At 43.7% G+C, this 20,643-nt stretch overlaps 1 protein-coding gene across 7 annotated transcripts in view; it reads left to right on the top strand.

Annotated features, from left to right (window-relative positions):
• Positions 1–20,643, top strand: part of TMEM94 (transmembrane protein 94) — a 49,282-nt gene that overhangs the window by 15,934 nt on the left and 12,705 nt on the right. For 5 of the 7 annotated variants that reach the window (XM_030287258.4, XM_072937064.1, XM_030287256.4 and 2 more), the window contains 16 exons: positions 2,706–2,825; positions 3,491–3,618; positions 4,177–4,313; positions 4,947–5,143; positions 5,759–5,910; positions 6,193–6,295; positions 6,597–6,683; positions 6,975–7,091; positions 10,772–10,828; positions 12,661–12,765; positions 13,371–13,535; positions 13,772–13,981; positions 14,143–14,458; positions 15,197–15,370; positions 18,600–18,702; positions 19,893–20,110. In XM_030287258.4, coding sequence (XP_030143118.4) covers positions 2,706–2,825; positions 3,491–3,618; positions 4,177–4,313; positions 4,947–5,143; positions 5,759–5,910; positions 6,193–6,295; positions 6,597–6,683; positions 6,975–7,091; positions 10,772–10,828; positions 12,661–12,765; positions 13,371–13,535; positions 13,772–13,981; positions 14,143–14,458; positions 15,197–15,370; positions 18,600–18,702; positions 19,893–20,110 — 2,389 coding nt within the window. The remainder of the gene's footprint in view (positions 1–2,705; positions 2,826–3,490; positions 3,619–4,176; positions 4,314–4,946; positions 5,144–5,758; positions 5,911–6,192; positions 6,296–6,596; positions 6,684–6,974; positions 7,092–10,771; positions 10,829–12,660; positions 12,766–13,370; positions 13,536–13,771; positions 13,982–14,142; positions 14,459–15,196; positions 15,371–18,599; positions 18,703–19,892; positions 20,111–20,643) is intronic. The other 2 variants (XM_041719880.2, XM_030287259.4) reach the window with 1 other exon arrangement.

Below are 20,643 nucleotides of genomic sequence, written 5' to 3'. Positions count from 1 at the left end.
CTCTTTCTTTGTTGTTCTTCAGAGGAAGCCCTATGCTAAGGCAGCTGGGTGGAAAGGTGTCTTGCTGTTTCTGTTTGGACCGGAAAATTAGCAGCTCTCTCTTTGAGTGTAACTTTCCAAAGCAAAGATGTGAATGTTGAGGTTTTTTATTAATGAACTGACACCTCCTGTGAACGGCTTCTTCACCCTGGGGTGCTCACTTCCTGGTTTGTGGCAGGAAGAGCACTTGCAGCTGATGAAAGGCTGGAAAGGTTTACTTAAGGGCATTTGCAAAATGCCTTATTAGCAGTTGATGACTTAGCAGGGCATCGTTTCGAAAACCTGGAGCTGCCCCTTGCCAGGAGCTCATGGTGTCTGTTCTTGCCTGTCCCTTTCATTTGGGTCCCAGGCTCTTTCCCTTGGTGCTCACCCACAGCAGGTTACCCCAGTGCCCCCCCTACCCTCACTCAGTATTACAGTGTTTGTTTACCAGACTGGCTCTTCCTCCTTTTCCAAATACTCCATGTTCCAAGTGTCAGGATGGGTGTTTAACAATTCCTGCCCTTCCTCTTCCCCAGCCTGCCACACTGCACTTGTCCTTTGTGACCTGCTACAGCCACGTTCCTTTGTGGCTGCCCTTATCTTGACTGACACTGTGCCAAACCGGTAACTCCTGTGTAAAGTCTGGAGCAGGTGTGCAAGTGTTTCAGGAACCTTTTTAGATTACCTCTGGGTTTGCTGCCTTTTTGTGCTCGCTGCCTGCAGTGCCTGTGCAGTGGCAGTTTCTCCTTCCAGGTTCTTGATGAGTCCGTTGGAACCAGCTCAGTGTCTAAGCAGACTTTACTTTTCAGTTCAAGTCCCTATTATTTTTGCTGCCTTTCATTCTGTGTGTTTTATTTATCTGTCTGCTTTCCCCATGTTGGAGAGGATTTATACATCTGTGGGTGCCTTGCTGTGCCCCAGACAGGCAGCAGTCAGACAAGAGAGAGAAGCCTGATTGTGCCTTGCTCAGTGGTGTTCTCAGACACTCCTGTTTGCAGCACTCTGTGGTGCAGCAGCATGGCTGGTGCCAGCTCCACTGCCATCTTCTCCTCTGGGAGTCTTTGAGACACTCCTATGTTTAGTTCTATGCTGATGTTACCTGGGCTGCTTCCAAGAACAACACAAAACTGCTTCCTCTATTCTTAAAACTGACACAGAGGATGAAAACTGCAGCAGGATTATTTTTAGTTCTGTGAAAGTGCAGCTAAAGCAGCATTGCTGGACTCTGCCTGGACAGAATTTGCTGTTTCAGATTATCTCTGATAGGTGGGGAGAGTGTGTGTGGTAGATGGTATTTGAAAGAGAATTTATATTCTATTCCTCAACACTGTTACAGTTTTGGATTGGACCATCAATGCAAATGAGTCTGAAGTCCAAGATTAGTTTCCAGTAAATGTTCATCACGAAACCATGCAGTTGAGGAACAGGAAGAACAGTTCAGAGCCAAGCTGCACTTGCAGAGCTGGGTGTGTGCAAGCAGCTCCTGAGGAGCAGAACTGCTGCAGTTTGAGACCACGGTGGGTTTGGTAGGGCTGGGAAGGGCTATGAGAGCAGGAAGAGCTGCAGCTCCTGCCTGAGCTCTGGGCTGTGTCACACTGCTGGGCACAGGAGGGACAAACTTCCTGCCTGTTTGTGTTCAGTAGTTCTGTACTCTGGGTGCAGTATGACACACATGAACATTTCTATATGCAGGATAGCCTGTGTGCTGTACATGCTCAATGTGTTTGTATTAAAACATGAAATGCCTATGAGAACCTTTATTTAGCAGTTCCCTGCTGTAGCCCTCTCATGACACCTGCCTGTTCTTCCCTGTTGATTTGCTGTCAGTGATCTGGTGCCCACAGGACCTCACTGCAATCTGAGATTTGAAAGAAAGTGCTCATGCTTCTGCCCAGAAATGCAAGTGTTTACCCCACTTTGTTGTTACCAGCATCTTATGGCAGCGTTTTCCATATGGCACACTCCTGGGATGAGTCCTTTGGGACTGCTGCCTTTGATTAGCACTGAGGGAGCAGTGCTGTGAACTCTGTGCTTCCTGCAAGTCCAAACGTCTCCTTTGCAGTTCAGCACTTAAAACTCCAGTGTTTGCTCTTGTAAAAGGAGGAGTTGATGGCAGGGTCATGTCTGGTCCTGAACTGATCTGTGGCCTAGCATTTAAATCTGGGAGCTTCTGCATCAAAGTAGCCACAGAGGCAGGACTCACAAACAAAAATCTGTAGCAAGCAGTTGTGGAAATTACACCACTCTTGTTTTGAATTGTGGATATTCTACTACTTAGTTTTTACTATTGTTAGCAAAATTCACCCTGTATCATCCTGTACCATAACTGTGTTCTGGTGTCTCTACAAGCTGATACCAGTTCAAGCCTGCATAACCTCTGTTTGTATTGTCCTCAGCCTCTACTGATTAGATCTTGTTTCACAGAAATGACTTGGTATTGTGCATTGATAAAGTATTTATCAGCACAGTCAGGACCTGTTTGTTTACTTGATACTATCTAAGTGCTCTAATTCCAGCCTGCAGTCTAAAGTTCACAGGAGGGAAGATGATTTCAGGAAAATGGAGAATCAGGCTGGTGGTGATGAGTGCAGGGCATTCACAGTCACATGCTCTGTCAGCCACCAGGAAAAAGCCTAAAAGGAAAATAGGGAAGCACTAACCAGTTTATTTTTCTGGCACTTCAGGATGAGATGACCTCAAGTTTGGGCCTTACCACAAAGAAAGCCCTCACAATCCTGAGAGACCAATTGTCAGCTCTGCTGGAGGGGCATCAGAAGGAACGGAAAAAAGGGTCTTCATGGAAGGTGAGGCACCAAACAGCACAAGTTGGGCACTTGGTCTTCCCTTCTCAAAGATGAGGGCTAAACAGAAGTTGGCTGCATTCCGCCCCCAGAGTGTCCAGGGGTAGAACTGCTGAAGTCCTTGGGAAAAGCAAGGAATCTAAGGGTGAGTTTCTGTGAGCACTTCTCTCCTGGATGCTAAAGCTCTATTGGAAGATGACTCTTGCCTGTGAAGGATCTCAGGACTTCAAGAGCCACTAAGGGCAGTGACCTTAGAGGGTCCATCTCAGGTGGAGATAAAAGAGCTGTGAAGCTCAACAGTCTCCCCTTGTCCACCACATTTGCTGGAATGTGTGTTGAATACAAAGTGCCAGTGTTTATGCACAGTGCTTAAAAGTGTTCCTTAGTTGGTTAGTGACAATGGGACAGCCTGGCACAGATGCCTTTTCATTCTTCCAGTCAAGAGAAAAGCAGAGAGTGTTCACCCAGACTCACCAGCTGAATATCCATTGGTGCTGAAGGATTCACACGATGGATCTGGGATGCTCTGTATCATGTTCAGGGGTTTTGCAAAGTTCTGTTCTCCCCTGGAGCACCAGCTGCTGTCTTCACCCTTTCTCACTCTGCTTTTCCAAATGTCTGGCTCTGTATTCCATGAGTGCTGACTGTCTGCTGCTCTCCCTTTGCAGGAGGTGTGGAGGAGCAGTTTCCTGTACCATGGCAACCGCTGCTCCTGCTTCCACTGGCCTGGTGCATCTCTGATGCTGCTGGCAGTGCTGTTGCTGCTGTGCTGCTATGGGAGCCAGCCACAGGGGAGGTGAGCAAAGCTTCCTGTGCTACTTAACTGAAGCAGGGTGGTGGTTTTATATAATCTTAGAACTGTCTGTGATTGACATGAATGTTGTCCCTCATTCTATCTAGATACCTAGATGTCAGCATACTCACACTGGTAATTTCCTATCAATCCCTTTCACAGAACAGCAACCAACTTAATTCTACTTCTAATAGGAGAGACTGAGGGTTTTTTTTTTTACACCATTCCTAGATCTTTAAGACTCCTAAGGCATTATGATAGTTAGGAAGTATTTTGAAACTGGAGAAATTAGTGGCTCGTGGGAGAAGTTAATGTGCTATACATGCATTGGCCATATTTGTAAAGTATTTTTTAATTGAGATGGGTCCTTTCAGACCTCTCTGGTGTCTTTATCCTAAAGAAGTGTGATCATGCGTTTCTTTTTGAGCCATAAATCTGTGAGCTGTGGGAATAAACAACCAGGCAGTTGTGTGTTTATCTCTGTGGGCGTCTGGCAGTGTATTCTGCTTGTTTACTCAAACTTCATGTGCATTCTGCTTCCTCCTGTTTTGCTGTGTGAAGCCAAGGTGCTGAGATAGTCAATGCACTGGCACTCTTCCTCCTGCTCCTCTTGGATCTCCTCATGATCGGGCGTCAAGAGAGGCTGAAGTGCAGAGAGGTGGAGAGGAGGCTTCAGACCATCGTTGATAAGATAAATGGTGAGGTCTCCTTCACCTGTCCCATTTGCACTTGTGTTTTCCTCCCATTGAATCTTTCCCCAGACCTGATCACATGCATTTCTAATTAAGCTTGCTAACCTTCCTCCTTGTTGCACAAAAACAGGCTGTGGGAGGTGTGTTCTCCTCATGCCTGTCCTGTAAAATAGTTATTTTGAGCTGTCATGTGGCCATGTGCTTCCAAGCTGTGTGTTAGCAGGTGGGCGTCTGTTATGGCTGTGCTTTGGAGTAATTCAAATCCTCATATCCTTATAAAAATATCTGCCTTGCAGCAGATGAGGAGGGGAGAACACATGGGGTTGTACCACAACACAGAGCAGAAGGAAATAAATTTCTGTGCATGAGCATCGTCTCAACGGGGGCTCTGGGACCTGGGGGGGCAGTTCTTTTCAGTTTTAAGGACAGCCTTTAGCATTTCTGTTGTACAGGTTTTTAAATGACTGTTTACCTGTTCATACTGAGTGGAGAGAGAAGGGAAAAGCCATCAAGGAGGAAGAGAGAGATGATAAAAGATCATGGGAATGGGCTGAGCTTAGCATTAGGGGACTTACAGCTGCTACAGGATGTAAATCCAGAATTGCTACCACTTCATTCTTTCACACTTTGTGCTTTCAGATACACTTGGCAAAGAGGTGAAATGGCCAGACTCCATGTACCCTGACCTTCACATGCCTTATGCCCCATCCTGGTCCCTTCACTGGGCCTACAGGGATGGGCATCTTGTCAACCTGCCCGTGAGCCTCTTGGTAGAAGGAGATGTTGTGGCTTTGAGGCCAGGCCAGGAATCATTTGCTTCTCTGAGAGGGATTAAGGTAACTTGCTTGTCTAATTTCCCTGGCCCGTAACATTTTTTTTTTTTCTTGCTAATACTCTAATTCCCAGAGTACAAATTATTGGAGTGTTTGGTTTCTTCTGACCTTGAAAATAGCTTGAAATTCCAGTTCAGTCAAGGACAGGACATAGTTAGCCAGGCTGCATCTTCTCCATGAACTCCCAAACCCACTGGACAGGAGACACTAATGTTATACAAAAGCATCCTCCTCTCTCAGGTCAAGGGGAAAATGTAATGTGCTGCTAAATATAAGTGGAGTATTATCCAGTAGGATAATATGACATACAAACCTTGTCCTTTATCCTGCTTTATGTGTGCAAAAATAAAGTTTGTCTGCTTTGACCTTCTTCTTACTACTGATCTATTATAAAAGAAGGCAATAAAAAATACCTGGTGTAGAAGTTAATTAACTACTCACTTACAAGATCTGTACAAAGATTTTACTGCTTGAAGAAGGTTGGAAAAAGTTTAAAGCTTGAAATTTACCTCTGGTGGTTTAAATTTTAAGTTTCACTCAAAATGCCAATTTGCTAAATTACTAAATAACCAGATGTGCTTGAATACAAGCCTTTGGACTCTCTGACCTTTCTTCTAGGATGATGAGCACATAGTTCTGGAGCCTGGAGATCTATTTCCACCCTTCTCACCCCCTCCCTCCCCAAGGGGAGAAGTGAAGAAGGGACCTCAGAATCCTCAGATCTATCGTCTCTTCCGTGTGTTGAAGACCCCAATAATTGATAATGTCAGGTGGGTTAAATGCAGGGCACAGTGCCTACCCAGCTGTCTGTGTCCTTGTTTCTGCCTTCCTGCTAAGCAGGTGAGGAGACCTGAGAAGTTTGCTTGGCAATACTGCAAATTTACCCTGGCAAGTGCCACACTTTTATTGTAGATGTTGGCTTCTCTTTCAACAGCCCTCCCTCATAGCATAGGCTGAGCACAGTGTTCTAATTAGGTCTGCTAGAAAGTTTATATCCAAGGAAAGTGAAGGGTCTTGGTTGCTGAAATTTCCAGCTGTTTTCTGTTTTTTAGGTGGTGCCTGGAAATGGCTCTATCACGGCCTGTGACAGCCCTGGATAATGAGAGGTTCACTGTACAGTCAGTGATGCTGAAATACGCTGTCCCTATCGTGCTGGTAAGTCTCATTCCAAGCCATTGGCCTTGAGAATAGCCATGTTTTGTCAGTAAATGTGAAGAACTGCAGCCATGAACAGGAAGTTGTGGCCAGGCTCACTCATGCAGCTGGCTCTGTGTGTACCTTCAGCAGTTCAGAGATGCTGAGCCACATAACCATGAGAGTGGAGGGAGGAACTGCAGCAGCAGATCAAAAATGTATTTTTCATACTTTCCTCAGGGCTGAGAACTTTACAAGGCACTGAAAACACCTTCCCTGCAAGTGCCAGTAGTTAGGTGACAGTGTCATCTCTGAATTGCAGGCTGGATTCCTGATTACAAATGCTGTGCGCTTCATTTTCCAAGCTCCTGGAATTGCTTCCTGGCAGTACACTCTTCTTCAGCTGCAGGTAAAGGAGAGACAACCTATCAAAGGCAGTAAAAATGTTTTTGCCTTTAAACTCATTGGTGTTTACGCCAAATTCGGCAGGAAAATCAGTTGCAAGTTGGTGTGATTGATTCATGGTTCCTTCATTAAACCCCCACTAAGGTGTGCACTGTTTGGCACTGCTTCTGTCCCCATCCTTCTTGCCCTGGCCTTTTATCCCTATCTTCTCAGTGTGGTGGAGAAGGTGTCATGTGAGAGGTTCTGACTTCTTGTTGTCCGTGCTTGTTGTGGATCACAGGTTGTTTTTTTCCAGGTGAATGGTGTCTTACCCATCCTTCCGTTGCTCTTTCCTGTCCTGTGGATTCTTGCTACAGCCTTTGGAGAAGCCAGAGTGTTGGCCCAGATGAGCAAGGCCTCCTCCACCTCACTGGTAGGTTTTTCTCCACCTGAAACCCTTGCAGAGACAAGGGCAGGAGATGAAAAGGCTCTGTGAAGTGAGAATTCAGAAGATGTGTCCACATAACTGTAAAACCTTGGATCTTTGGTTGTCCCAGCTGTTCTCCCCTCTCCCTGGAGTACAATATTACTTCTTGAACAGATGCTTTAATTTTTTCAACCTCTCTACAGATATCCCAAGGTGGTAGGAAGCTCTGGTGATGCCATAAAACTCTTCAAGGCGTGTGTTTTCTGTCAGAGTTTGTCAGAGGGGTCAACATGGAAATAAATGCCGTGGGGTGGCTGTAACTGGGCAATGTGTAGCCACTGAGAAGGAATGAGATACATCATATCCTCTGCAATGCCCTGTGGGCTGAACAATCCTTTCCTGAGCGTCTGGGGCTTTGTTTGCAGGCGTGGCCTTTGAGTAGGTCAGGGAGGAAGAGCAGTTTCTGGTGGTTGTGCTGGTTTGGGGAGTGGAGTTTGGTGGTCGGATGGGATATGGTCCTGAGTTGGATGTGCTGTTGTGTGTCCCTTCTTTTGTCCTGGTGGCAGTGCTGGTGAGGTGCACTGAGCTATGTTTGTCTTCTTTTCTGATTTCTCTTACTTGGATGGAGTTTCTCTCTCCTTCTTGTCCTTCCTTGGCCTCTGTGGCCCTGGGTCTGTATTTTCTATTCTTTTGTCTCTAGTTGAACATGACTAAGCTGCCCATGTCCTGGGAGGAAGGTCACATTACATCCCTTAGTAGCATTTGCACCTTTAGAATCTCTTCTCAGTGTTTTCACCACTTTACCTTTCCTACCCATGCTCAGCTTCACTTGGTTTGTACTTTTGAAACCTCCCTCTTTCCCATCACAATTTGCAGTTCAGCTGGAATGAGCCAGAGCTCCTTGGCTTCCTTGCTTCATCATTCTCAACATTCCCATTTGTCCTGTCACTCCTACTTGCACCTTCCTTTTTTTCCTTTCCTGTCTTCTCCTTTTTCTTGTCCAGGCAACTCTGTCTGTCCAGCCAGCTCTTTCTGTGGCATCTCAGACATGATCCTCCATCCTTGCTGCTGCAGAGCAGCTGCTGTGACGTGCCTTGGTCACTTCCCCCCTGACCAAGGCAGTCATTTGGCCTCCCTATTTCCCTTCTTCCTTCTCTCTTCTCTGTTCAAAATGTAGCAGGTAAGACTCTTCTCCTCTCCAATCACTTGGCCTGCTTGGTGGCAACTTGGCCATTTCTCCACCTTCTTCCCCTTCCTACCAAGTTCAAGCTGTTTGATTCCCAATTTTTCAAGGCCAGAGGTGACTGTTGTGACTGGTGGAAAGGACACAAACCAGTGCCCCCCTACACAAGCCCCAAGTTTCATTACTACAGTCGGACTGCAGCAACATTCCTTTTAGAAAGGAATTTGCTGTTGCTTTGAAAACTTTTGTAGTGCCTTTGATAGGTTGTCTCAGTAATTATTTACCTTCACTGCTAAAAATGGACATGCTGTGTTAGTGGGAATTTCTGCAGTATCTGATTTCCAGTCCTTGGAAAATTTACATCTTTTGTCTCCTAGATTTTGGAGCAAAGAGCACGTCAATCAAAATTCTGGTCTGTTGTAACTACTCATATTCCTTTTTACCATCTCTAGTTAAGTAAACATTTCAAGCACCTTGAGGCACTATAAGCATATTTTCCAAACCTCTCAGCTTTCTCTTGGCATTCCTTTTAGCTTTCTCCACTGTTTCAAGATCACTGTAAGGTTATGAATCTCAAACCCCATAAAATATTCCAGTAATAGCTTTTGATAAATTTCAGAATAATTTGGACTTTCTGCTCTGTGTTCCCTTGTTTGTACAACAAAGGATCCCATTAGATCTTTCAGCCACTGATTTAAAAGGCCAGGCTTTGTTCAGCTGCAGTTACTGCTTTCTGAGAATCCTCATCCTGTAAATCCAACCTCCATTTTTGCACCTAAATACACAGCCTTAGTTTTGTGCCCATTTTTGCATCCTGCCCAAGCATTCCATATTGTTCTGTGACAGTGGTCTGTACTCTTTACATTGCACCCTGCCCTAAACTTTGCATCCTTTACAGTCTCTATCTGTAATATGTTGTTTTTAATTTTCTCTCAGGTTATTAACAAAGTACCCAGGTTTGTCCCTGCTTGAGCTAGTAACACATTATTGCAAATAATTTCTGTTTCTCTTCCATTTAGAGATAGTCTATTTCTAATATATCTAACATGAGTCCTATTACTTCGGTATTTTCATTAGAAAACTAGTCAAGCATTTAGAATCAAGTCAAATTATCAAATGGTCTATGTCAAAAGCAGTACTTTTATCAGACAAATTTGTAATTTTGTCAAAACAGATATCACAATAGTTTGAGGGGATTTGCTGCTCATATAGTTGTGGTGTTTGGCACTGATTTTATTATTTCACTTCTTTTGTTAGTCTCATATTAGCTGCTCTTTTATTCTGTCTGAAATTAAAGTCTGTCTGGGGTCCTGTAGTAACTTGGATGGTTCTCCTTCCCTTTTTGGGCATTGGCACCACTTCCATTGAACTGGGACTTAATCCATAGTTCAAGCCTTGTGCAAAATCAGCAGTAACAGTCATTGTCCAGACTTGCTAATTTAAACATAATTACTTTCTGTAGCTGGTGTTGGAATGGAAAATATTTCATAGTTATCATATGGTATGATTGTATCACTGCATAAGGAATAGCAATATTTATTTAACACGTCTGCATTGCCTACAATGTCATTTGCAATTTCACTGTCTTTAACAAGCAGTGGTCTGGTTTTAATTACCAACTGGTATACTTTCCCTTATTTTTTATGTTAATTCTTACTACTATTTTCCTTTCACTCAAAACTGGTTTCTTATTTTTACTAAGGGATTGTTACTTTTAAAAATTGTAACAAAATATTCTTAAACAGTTCCTAGTTATCCTTCATAGTTCTCAGTTTAAATGATTTCTGACATATTTCTCTTGGCTTTTTTTGGCTTTGTAAAACTGATCCTTTTTCAAGTGCCAGATATATGCATTATTATTTGGGCTATAGTTTCATATACATATAAATGTAATTGCCATGTTAACTTACGGTTATGAATAGACTTAAACTTTTTCAAAATTTCATCTAGTGTGGAATACCTTTGTGCTGGATGCAAAATTTCTGAGTTAGTGAATTTCTCAGGGTAATTCCAAGAGTGCCGTTGTGGTGCCCTGCTGTAATTTCTTTTCATTTCTTCTCCACATCCCATTCATATCACCTCATTCCTCTGTGTCCATTGTGTTCCAGGCATCTGCTTTTCCAACCGGTCTTCCTGTAACTGACCCATATAAGTTAAAATCAGATCACTCAATCCTGGCTCTTTCTAGCTAAAAATAACCACCAAGAAAGATCCTCCTCTGGGTCTAATTGCTATTATTTTCTCTGTAGACATTTAGGTAATGACTGTGTTCCTCTGTGATGTACAACACCAAGCACTTTGCCTGTGCTTCACAAGTAGATAAAAACAGAGTCCATTAAAGATGTAATTGCTTTGATGAATTATTGGTCTGCCTTGGTACAGTGATTCCCACAGAGCAGGACTCCTGCTTTCTCCTCCCTGAAGGCACATCCTGTGGGAAGGATGTTCCTCATGGCACATTTCTGAGCACAATTATAGTAACTGGTCTCTTCTCTTGCTGCAGCTTGCTAAGTTTTCAGAGGACACTCTCAGCAGCTACACAGAGATGGTATCTTCTCAGGTACTATTATTATGAATTGTTTTCCTCCATCTTCATTGCAGAACTTCATGATATCCTTTCCCTTCCTCTCTGATCTCCTGCTTGTTGCTAGACCCTTTTTACTGTGTCAGTTGTCCATTGTCATTCATTTGTTGCTTTAATTTGCTGTGCATGCAGGTTGCATGTCTTTCCCCTCCACCTCTCCATGTAAATACTGCTGTTCTGACTATAGTTTGAGGTGACCTCAATACTCAGTCCAGTTGGGCTTTTCTGAATATTGCAGATGGTTTGAAATCAACATTTTCTGTCCTGGAGACAGTACCTCTTTCAAGTCCTGTTCTACAAGACTAGAAGTAAAATGAACTTTGTATGATGTGTGTCTGAAAGAAGTATTTTACTTGTACCAGTAAAACTTTGTTCAAGCCAAAATGAAAACCCAGAGGGAATGGTGGTCAGCACCCAGACCAACTGCAGAAGGACCATGGGATGTTCAGGCTTTTTAAAAGGCTGATCCTGCTCTACAGGTTCTTATCAGGCTTAAGCACATTACTGGTGCTTCCAAAGCTGGGGCAATTGAACATTCAGGAGCCCTTTTTCTAGGGAAGGAACTACTCTGCCCACTGTATAAATTGCATTATCCAGGTTAAACAGGTGGTAGAGGAAAGACCCTTCTCTGTCTATCTGGTGTTAACCTTCCTCTTTCTGTAAGGAGGCAGATGGACTCCAGGAGTGATTAAAAATCCCTTGATGTGATAAGAATCAATTCCTGTCTCCTTGCTCCCAGAAACTCAGAGGAATGCACATGGGTGCACACACTTGTGTTTCTTTTGCTGAATATTTTGGTGCCTTTCTGTGCCAGTTCATCATATAGCTGAGATGTTTTTCAGATATTAAATGGCAGTGATTTTAGCTGACCTTGTTGAGGAGATCTGTTTCTTAACTTTTGTAACATTTTTGCTTAGAAGAAACTGGTTTAAATAAGAACTTTATTTTTTTTTCCTTGGTGATAGCTCTGTATTGTTTTGCATTTGAGCTTACTGCTGTACTAACCATTAGGATCAAGGGAGCATGATTTGAGGAACTTTGGGTGAAGTGCTCTGCAGTCACAGTATTCCAGAATGTCAGCTACAAAACAGTAAAATAACGCAGTAACTCAGTCATGGTTTTGCTGGCTTTAGGATTGCCAGAGGAAAACACACAGCTCTGGTGCTTGGATTGATTGCTGCCATCCAGACTCCCTCTGAAACATGTCTGTGTAGAAAATGAAGGGTTCCAACTGGACATCCTAATTTTGCAAAATATCCCCTTCTTTCTGCTCCATTACAATTCTTTTGCAAAAATGGAGTAGTCAGGGCACTTTGGATTTGTTTCTGATGCTATCATTGCCTCAGTAAGTAACCTTGAACAAGTTACCTCACCACAGGGACCCCGTTCTTTACCTGATTTGCAGTATGGTGGTGGGAACTGAGGGGCCTCAAACTCCACAATCCAAGGGGCTGAGTTACTTCAGGATAAAAACACCAAGAGGTGACAACTGATTCACTCAAAATGAACTCACTTCAGAATTCATTTCTGTGGTTTTGGATAGACAAGGGGTAGTTTCAGTAAATTCTCAATTCAACAATCAGACTGACTGTTAGCAATCAGTAGAAAGGGGAATAAATGCTTTTCCCTGGAGAACACCAGCACTGTATCAGGTAACAGGTTCCCACAGAGACTGATGTTTATCTTACAGTGTATCCCTGTGTTGAAAGTGAAAGCAGGTAATGTCATACTCCCTTTTTTCCTTCTCTCCCTTCATCTTCCACTGAATGAGTCTCTAACTGGCTGATGTCCTCTGCTTCCCTCCTCAGGAAATGATACGCTGTATCTGGAGCCACTTCCTCTGTGTTTTAAAAGGCAAATCCCCAACTCTGAGCTTCACTTCCAGCTTGCTCCACAGTCTGGGGTCTGTCACTGTGAGTATTGCTGGGTTGTCAGAAAGAGGAGCCCTGTGAGGATGCTTCATTTGCATCATTCATGTTATCCTTCCCTGAGCACAGACTGCAATCAGTTCACTGTGCTGGAATTAGAAACCCTTCAGGCACCTGTCTCTGTAGAAGAGTTTATAACTGTCTTGTCATGTCCAAGCAAATTTACAGGCTAAAACAATGGTTTGAGATACTCTGTGACATCTGACAGGATGTTTGTATCTTCCAGCTCTGGTTCTGGTTAAATTACCCTCTTTATTCCTGTGCAAGAACCAGCTGTTTTAGGTCCTGGTAAGGTTCTAGGTAGTGAAATAGGTTGAATAGTTGCTTCCTTCCTTTGGTCTTCATGCCTAGTTTTGTAATATGCTGAAGTAAAATTGTTGTTAAACAACCCATCAATCTTATTAGAGCAAGGAGTTATTTGATTTCTTGGAGAGTTATTAGGTGCAGTTTATTAAGAGAGGAAGTTGATAAAGGAGAGACTTGTCTATCCTCCCATGTGTTTATTAATGTCATGATATTTACAACTATGCATGAACACAGATGTTTTCACTAAGATTTTGCTTTCTGGGGGGTGTTGTGGGATGTTCTAGGTGCTCTGCTGTGTAGACAAGCAGGGGATTCTTTCCTGGCCAAACCCCAGCCCAGAGACTGTTCTGTTCTTCAGTGGGAAGGTGGAACCACCTCATGACAGCCACGAAGACCTGACTGATGAACTTTCCACACGGTCCTTCTGCCATCCTGAGATGGAAGATGAGGTGAGTGATCCTTGGCCCATAATTTAATGTGTTGGCTGCAATCACAGTTTGACTGACACACAATGTGATATTATGGAGGGGCCTTGTAGAGAAGTCCTGTGCCATAATTCTTTGCTTAAAGATGAAGAAGCAAGCGAGGATCCTTTTCTACAGGAGTCCTGAAGCAGCAGGTGGATCAGCAGTGCCTTGTGTTCAACTGCTGAATCACCACCCTTTGCTCTCTTGGTCTCCCTCAGCCCCATGAAAGAGATGCTTTGCTCTCTGGCCCCCTGGCAGACACAGTGCACATGGCCAATGAACAGGAGAGGAACAACTGGTCTGGTGACGCTCCAAAGGCTCCTGAGGCCTCTGCCCACCGAAAGCCAAACAGCAGAAGCAAACATCCCTCTGGATCCAATGTGAGCTTTAGCAAGGACACAGAGGGTGGAGAGGAGGAACATACTCAGGTAAGACTTACTGGAGGGGCACACAAGTAGGCTTTTGTGGAGCCATAACACAAACTCAAACCCATAGAGTCCCCACTGTTGGGGAATTTAATCCCTGCAGGATTCTAGGCTCAAGCTGTATTCACTGTAACGAACTACAGTTTCTCTGCCTGTTGGACCAGGTTGTTGGAGACAGCGAGGTGTTGGCTTGTGAGGCTGAGGACTTTGTTTGTGACTACCACCTGGAGATGCTCAGCCTGTCCCAAGACCAGCAGAACCCTTCCTGCATCCAGTTTGATGACTCCAACTGGCACATGCACCTGAATTCCCTCAAGCCTCTGGGCCTGAACGTGCTGCTCAACCTGTGCAACGCCGGCGTGACCGAGCGGCTGTGCCGCTTCTCCGACCACCTCTGCAACATCGCCCTGCAGGAGACTCACAATGCTGTGCTGCCTGTCCATGTGCCCTGGGGCCTCTGTGAGCTTGCCAGGCTGATAGGTGAGGAGGAACTGGATGAACAGACATGAAGAAATCAGAGCTGTTAATAGACACTTAATCCTTAGAGAGCATGAGAATATTTCCCCAGTCCTGTTTGCTGAGGAAGTGGAAATACAGAGCTGACTCTGTTGTTTGGTTGCCAAAAGAGTTTATTAAAGAGACGGCTTTTGGCAAGTTCTGACATTGTCAGTGCTATCCAAGGAACAAATGTTATCAAGGATGGTGCCAGCCAACCCTGACTAGGCTTCATATTCTCCTGATATGAGTCTGCCAGTCTCATCAGGAGACAAAGAATACCTGCTGATGGACATTAATCTAGCCTATCTTTACAGCAGGGCTTTACAGGGAGTTTGGGGATGAATTGTGTACCTCTGCTCATTTTACAGGTGGAAAAACGGAGGCATAGGGGCAATAAGAGGTTAGAGGTAACATTAGGATTAAAAACTGGAAGCTTGAACTCACTTCTGTGCCTTTCCTGTGATGTCACAATTACTCTCATCAGTAAACAAGAGCATGAACACTGTAATTACTAATCTTTGGATTACTACACTTTTGATTATTTTTATCGTAGATCTTGAGCCATATGTACATAGATGAATAGTGAGCACAGCTCACCTACCAGTTGCTGAGGAGGTGTCAGAATGATCACAGGCAAAGTGGGTGGCACAGAATCAGAAGGGACTTTCCTTTTGCATTGATTAGAGTCTGATTTTCCTCCTCCTCGTGTTCATGTTTCAGGTTTCACACCAGGTGCTAAAGATCTTTTCAAGCAGGAGAACTATTTGGCTTTGTACCGCTTGCCAAGTGATGAGATGGTTAAGGAAACCATCCTGGGGAAGCTTTCATCCATCACCAAGAGGAGACCCCCCCTGAGCCACATGATTAATCTGTTTGTGAAGGACACCACTACCAGTAAGGCTGCTTCTTTCTCTGGGCACCCACTTGGCACAGGGGGAGATTTCCTCAGAGAGCCCAGAAAATGTCAGGCTGGAAGAGTCTGGAGTCCCTGTGGAGTGGTGCCCCTGTTCTGCCCATGGCCAGTGCAGATATGATTAACAAACCTCAGTGACCATCTGTGGCATTCTGAGGTGGGGAATTCTTCCCAGCCTTGACTCACTCCAGGATTAAAATAATTAGAAAAAAATATTTTAGATAGCACATAGTAAACCTGTTTTCTGTGAACAAATGGCAGTACAGAGTATGGTATGGGTTTATTGAGTTTTTAATAGGCTTCATGATGGTAGTGAAACTAATACTGCACGGGACTGAATATCACTCTGGGTTTTAGTTAATAATGCTCATCCTTCTGATAAATCATAAACCAATATCTTTGTGAGATGTCTAGTGTATTACATTACACACTCCTATATTGCATACTAATAAGAAATCACAAAACTCCCATGCAAACTCACAGTGACCATGAATATAAACCTGAAGTCATGCAGATTTCTCCACTCTTTCTACGCCTTCCTTCTCTCATAGGAATGGGCTAGGATGAAAAGGATGTACATCTGGCTGAGGTCTTAAAGCACCTCAGAAAGATTTAACAGCTTGCCTGTCAGAGCTCTCAGTCTCTTTGTAATTCCTTAAATTGACTGAACTTGGCTTTCTAGAGTTGACATATGTTCAATATTGAATCTGAAATATGATCATTTTGCTGGCCAGAGTTTTGCCAGGTTAAATTGTCTTTTCTCACCCACTTCTTCTTAAATTTTTTCTGTATCTGGGGAGGAGCTTTTTCATTTGTTCTGATTGCTACTATCTTGCCTTTGTAAGTAGGAATTGTTTTGATGCTGAGATTTTTAGTGTAGAGAAAAAACCTTTAATGTTGCCTCATTTCAACTCCTTATCCTCAATTTTAAACGGTTTATGTTAGAGCCTGGAGCTCAGACAAATAGGTGTGACCTGGATTATGCTGTCTAGAGTAAATTCTAGGAGGAATTTTGCCAGTTGGGTTTGGTTAACCATTGGAACACCTCTCACACAATAGTCTTATCCCTTGAAATTTCCTAAAATACTGCCATTTTAGAACCAGAAATACTGGATTGTTCAGATAACATTGGGTGAAGTCAAATGGCTCTGTTTATGCAGAAGTCAGACCAGATGATCATAACTTACCTCTCTCCACACATTATTTGTGGATAAATCTTGGAATCCACCCACTTCCATTACATGCTGCAGTCAAAGCAAGATACATAAATTCTACAGCTGTAGCAGAAATAGGAGGCAGCTTTTCTGTATGTTCCCTTACTGTTCTATTGAAATACGTGTCTCACCATCTGGCAGTGTTCATCCCAGATCCATAGTAACCACATGGAAATGAGGTGCTCACGATGTCTTCCGCTGAGGAAAACGGCTCGATACCATCTCTGTCTTCCTTTGCTGGAGCTGCCCTGCTCCATTCCTTTTGATCTGTCTCATGGGCTCAGCTGGAGCAGTTTGGTTCTTCCCAATGAGTCCCAGCAGCCATGAATGGCTGGTCATACCCCCGCCCCATTTATTCGTTTTTTCCTCCTTTTGCCAGAGAAACCTTGGCCTGAGAGTTCATGATTTGGGAAGGGAAAAGGCTGAGCTCATTTTACTGGCAAGGACAGCTCAGTGAACTTCTTGCAGTTTATAGTGTCTGCAGTCACTGCCACTTTCCTCTTAGCAGGGCTGTGGTGTGGGATTCTGGTGGGAATTAATGGGAAATGGATTGCAGTTGCAGACAGGCATGAACGTGGGTACATCTGTACGTGTGGTCATTGCAAGCTCTTGCTCTGTGTCCAGGACTTAGGTTTTGCATGGATAAACATCTCTTGTTCCCTCTTTATGAGCGAGGACTATGTGACCTTAGGAGCAAGGTGGGAAGGATTAGGTGTTTATACAATAAAATTAACCAGAGCTCTGCACAAGTGCTCTTTTGTGTTCCTGAGACAGGCTCCTTCTTTCATACACAGCTCTTATTCATCTTGGAGGTTTGTTATGCTGATAAACTTGGCTTGTGATGACTATTTATAGCAAAAGCAGAGAGCTGCTATGTTTTGGAAAATCCTCCGGTGTTCCTGAACGTCCCTGGCTGGTTTGTGTTGAGGGGATATTATTGGCTCTGGGTTTCACCAGCCAGTGTGAGCATTAGCAGTCAGCAACAATGCCTGCAAGAAGCCTTTGGGCTCATTTTTCTTGGCAGTGGTTTTTTTGGGTTTTTTTTTTTTTTTAATTAGCTCAGCTTTGAAGCTACTGGGGGCAAAGTCACAGAGCAGCTGGAGGAGGGAAGGGAGACTCTACGTGCAGGAAATGTTAATGGGTTGATAAAAATGAGAGGGAGCCGGAGGTGTGGAGGGGAGACAGCCACTTGTCCCTGAACTTGTGTCCTGTGTCTGAGACCTGCATCAGGGATGTCACACACCTCTGAGAAAAACTTTTTGACACCTCTGACTACAAGAGGGAATAAGAGATTTTGAGTCTGAATTAAAAACTAAAATAGGGGGAGAAAGAAAACCAGGACAAGTTGTGGTGTCCGTTGATTTTCAGTTCTTCCCTGAAGACAACATTTTTAGAGTCTCTTATATTGAACTTTTGACCCATCCTGATTTAGCACATTTTCAGGGTGAAAATGTGAAACAGGCTGTTATCTGGCAGGTCGCACTGTCAAATTACCCTCTGCTACTTGAATGAAAAGTGTTCAAGAATAGCTCTCACCCTTTAGTTCCACGTCTGGCCTAAAAATGAATGTACTTTGCAGCATAGGCAGACTTTGATCCCGTGGGCTCATCACTACTGCTTGTACTTTCATGACAAGAGGCACAAAGGAATTTCTCTTCTTCTGCTCTGTGGGATGCAGAAGCAAGATATTATCCCACCTTTATAGGAGCATGATTGATACTCAGGGTAAAGGAATAGGAAGGGACTACATGGCTCCTATTTTATCACAGCCTTGTTTAAACCCACAATTAGACAAAGTTGCAGGTGCATCATCAATCCTGAAAAATTTCTTGATGGAAACTGAAGACTTTCAGCAGAGGCAAAGGGGATATCTGGAATGCATCAAAGCATTTTGTGGGACCACTCAAGTTTTAACAAATAAGGGAGCAGTTAGTGTGATATGCTCTTCCTGGGAGCTGTATATGTGATGCTGACTCGTTGTTCTCCTACACTTCAGGCACTGAGCAGATGTTTTCTCATGGGACAGCTGACATCATTCTTGAGGCCTGCACTGACTTTTGGGATGGCACGGATATCTACCCCCTCTCTGGCTCTGACAGGTAGGCAGCTTTACCATTTGGGGCATTCAGGAGCTGCAGATAAAATGTGGAGGGAACCTGGTAACTCTATTAAAATTCTTTTTGTGATGCTTGTTAAGCTTTTTAAGGGCTTCAAGTAGGTTATGAACATGAACCATCTCTGCTTGTAATTAATTGTTATCATAGCATGTAAGAGATTAGATAGCAACAAGCATTCAGTTGGAAGATCAGCCACTTCTTACTGTATCTGTTGGGATATTGTCCTCTTGTGAGTTGATTCTGAATGTACTGTGCAGTAGGACTGAATTATAATCAGGTCATGCTGGTGGCAGAGAATTTTTTGTTGCTTTTCAATAAAAATGTGTTGTCTTACATGAAATGCAAAATGATCAATTGTGCCTGAACCAGTCCTCACAATGCATCATGCTCTTGGAGTCTTGCTACAGTATCTGACAATGTGTGCTGCATTTTCATCTACAGGCTGAATTGCTGTTCCTGTTAGCACAGCAGACCAATAATGTTTAGTTCCACTGCCTTTTCACATTGTTCTTCTAAATCTGCTTATCCTCAAGTGTGAAAAAACTGCCACTTATCCTTTTTGGAATATTGATCACGTTACAAGCATATTAAAAATCTGATGCATAGTCTAATTTGTTATCTTTGTGAATTCAGCTTAGAGAAGGGACTTTACCTTATTTCAGTGACTGAATATTGACTAAATACAGCTCCTGGGACCCAGACTCTGAAAGGGGATAGGAGAAAAGTCTGGTCCTGCAACTATCTCTGCCACAGATCCTGTTGTCAGAGTTGTCCGTTCCCTCTTTGGTGTTTATCTCCCTACAGATAAATTATGTCTAATGAATTAAGCTTCTGCTGTCATGCAATGAACTTTCTTGGGGTCATCTGGCAGCCATATAGAGCATATTATATTAATAATTATATTAATTTGGAGAGCTCTGTGTTCATACCCATCAATCTGATGAGCAAACAGAAACATTCACCACTGCTCCTGTTGGAATATGTGTTCTTGCTGCCCTGCAGTGCCAGCAACTTGGAGAATGCAGAAGCAGTAGGGAAAGGCTTCTTCAGACTTTCTAACCACTTTTTGTGGAAGGCATTTTTCCAAATACATAGAACTACAGCACTTCTGTATTGTCAGAAATGTGGCACATTTTTGCTAACTTTGCCTGTTTTGTCCCTTTTCCACATAGGAAGAAGGTGCTGGATTTCTACCAGCGAGCCTGCCTGTCAGGATACTGCTCTGCCTTTGCATACAAGCCGATGCACTGTGCCTTGTCCTCCCAGCTCAATGGCAAGTGCATCGAGCTGCTGCAGGTGCCGGGGCAGAGCGCGATCTTCACCTGCTGCGACCTCCCCGGGACCACTCCCATCAAACAGAGCAGCCGCAGGAACAGCTGGAGCTCAGATGGTATGTGTGCCTGCAGCCAGGTCTGCTGCTGGCCCAGGGGCTGGATCTGATCAGTCTAGAGCTGTAAGAGCACTGTTATTTGGAGTAGCAGATGGAAATTTGGAAGGAAGAGTTTCTGAAGTAGATGTGTTTTTGGAGGAAGTAATGATGTGGCAGCTGGTAGGGGTATTTCTAGTTAAGTTATTGAAGCTTACAGAGAAATTCTTCTTCTTGTGGGAAGTCTGTTTCTAAAGTAGGTTACAGTGAGTCAAGACTTCTGGGTATTTCAGTACTTGTTTTGCTATTTGTCTGATTTTATGGAAATCATATGTGATGGGCTTTTCAAAGGATTGAAATGTATAGTGCTATGCAACTACTATTCCTTGATAGATTTTGTTGCTGTACTGAAGGAACTGATTCCCACTAGATGAATGTGACATGTACATGTCCTTCAGAACAGCAATGGAAACTGAGAAAGAAGGACATACCATTACATAAATCCAGGAGGCTCTTTTGGAAAACCAGTCTTAACTTCTTTCTGCCTTGGTCTCCCG

Source organism: Taeniopygia guttata, chromosome 18 (genome assembly GCF_048771995.1).
Source record: "Taeniopygia guttata chromosome 18, bTaeGut7.mat, whole genome shotgun sequence".
Classification (NCBI taxonomy): Eukaryota; Metazoa; Chordata; class Aves; order Passeriformes; family Estrildidae; genus Taeniopygia; species Taeniopygia guttata.
This window is presented reverse-complemented; position numbering and strand designations above follow the sequence as displayed.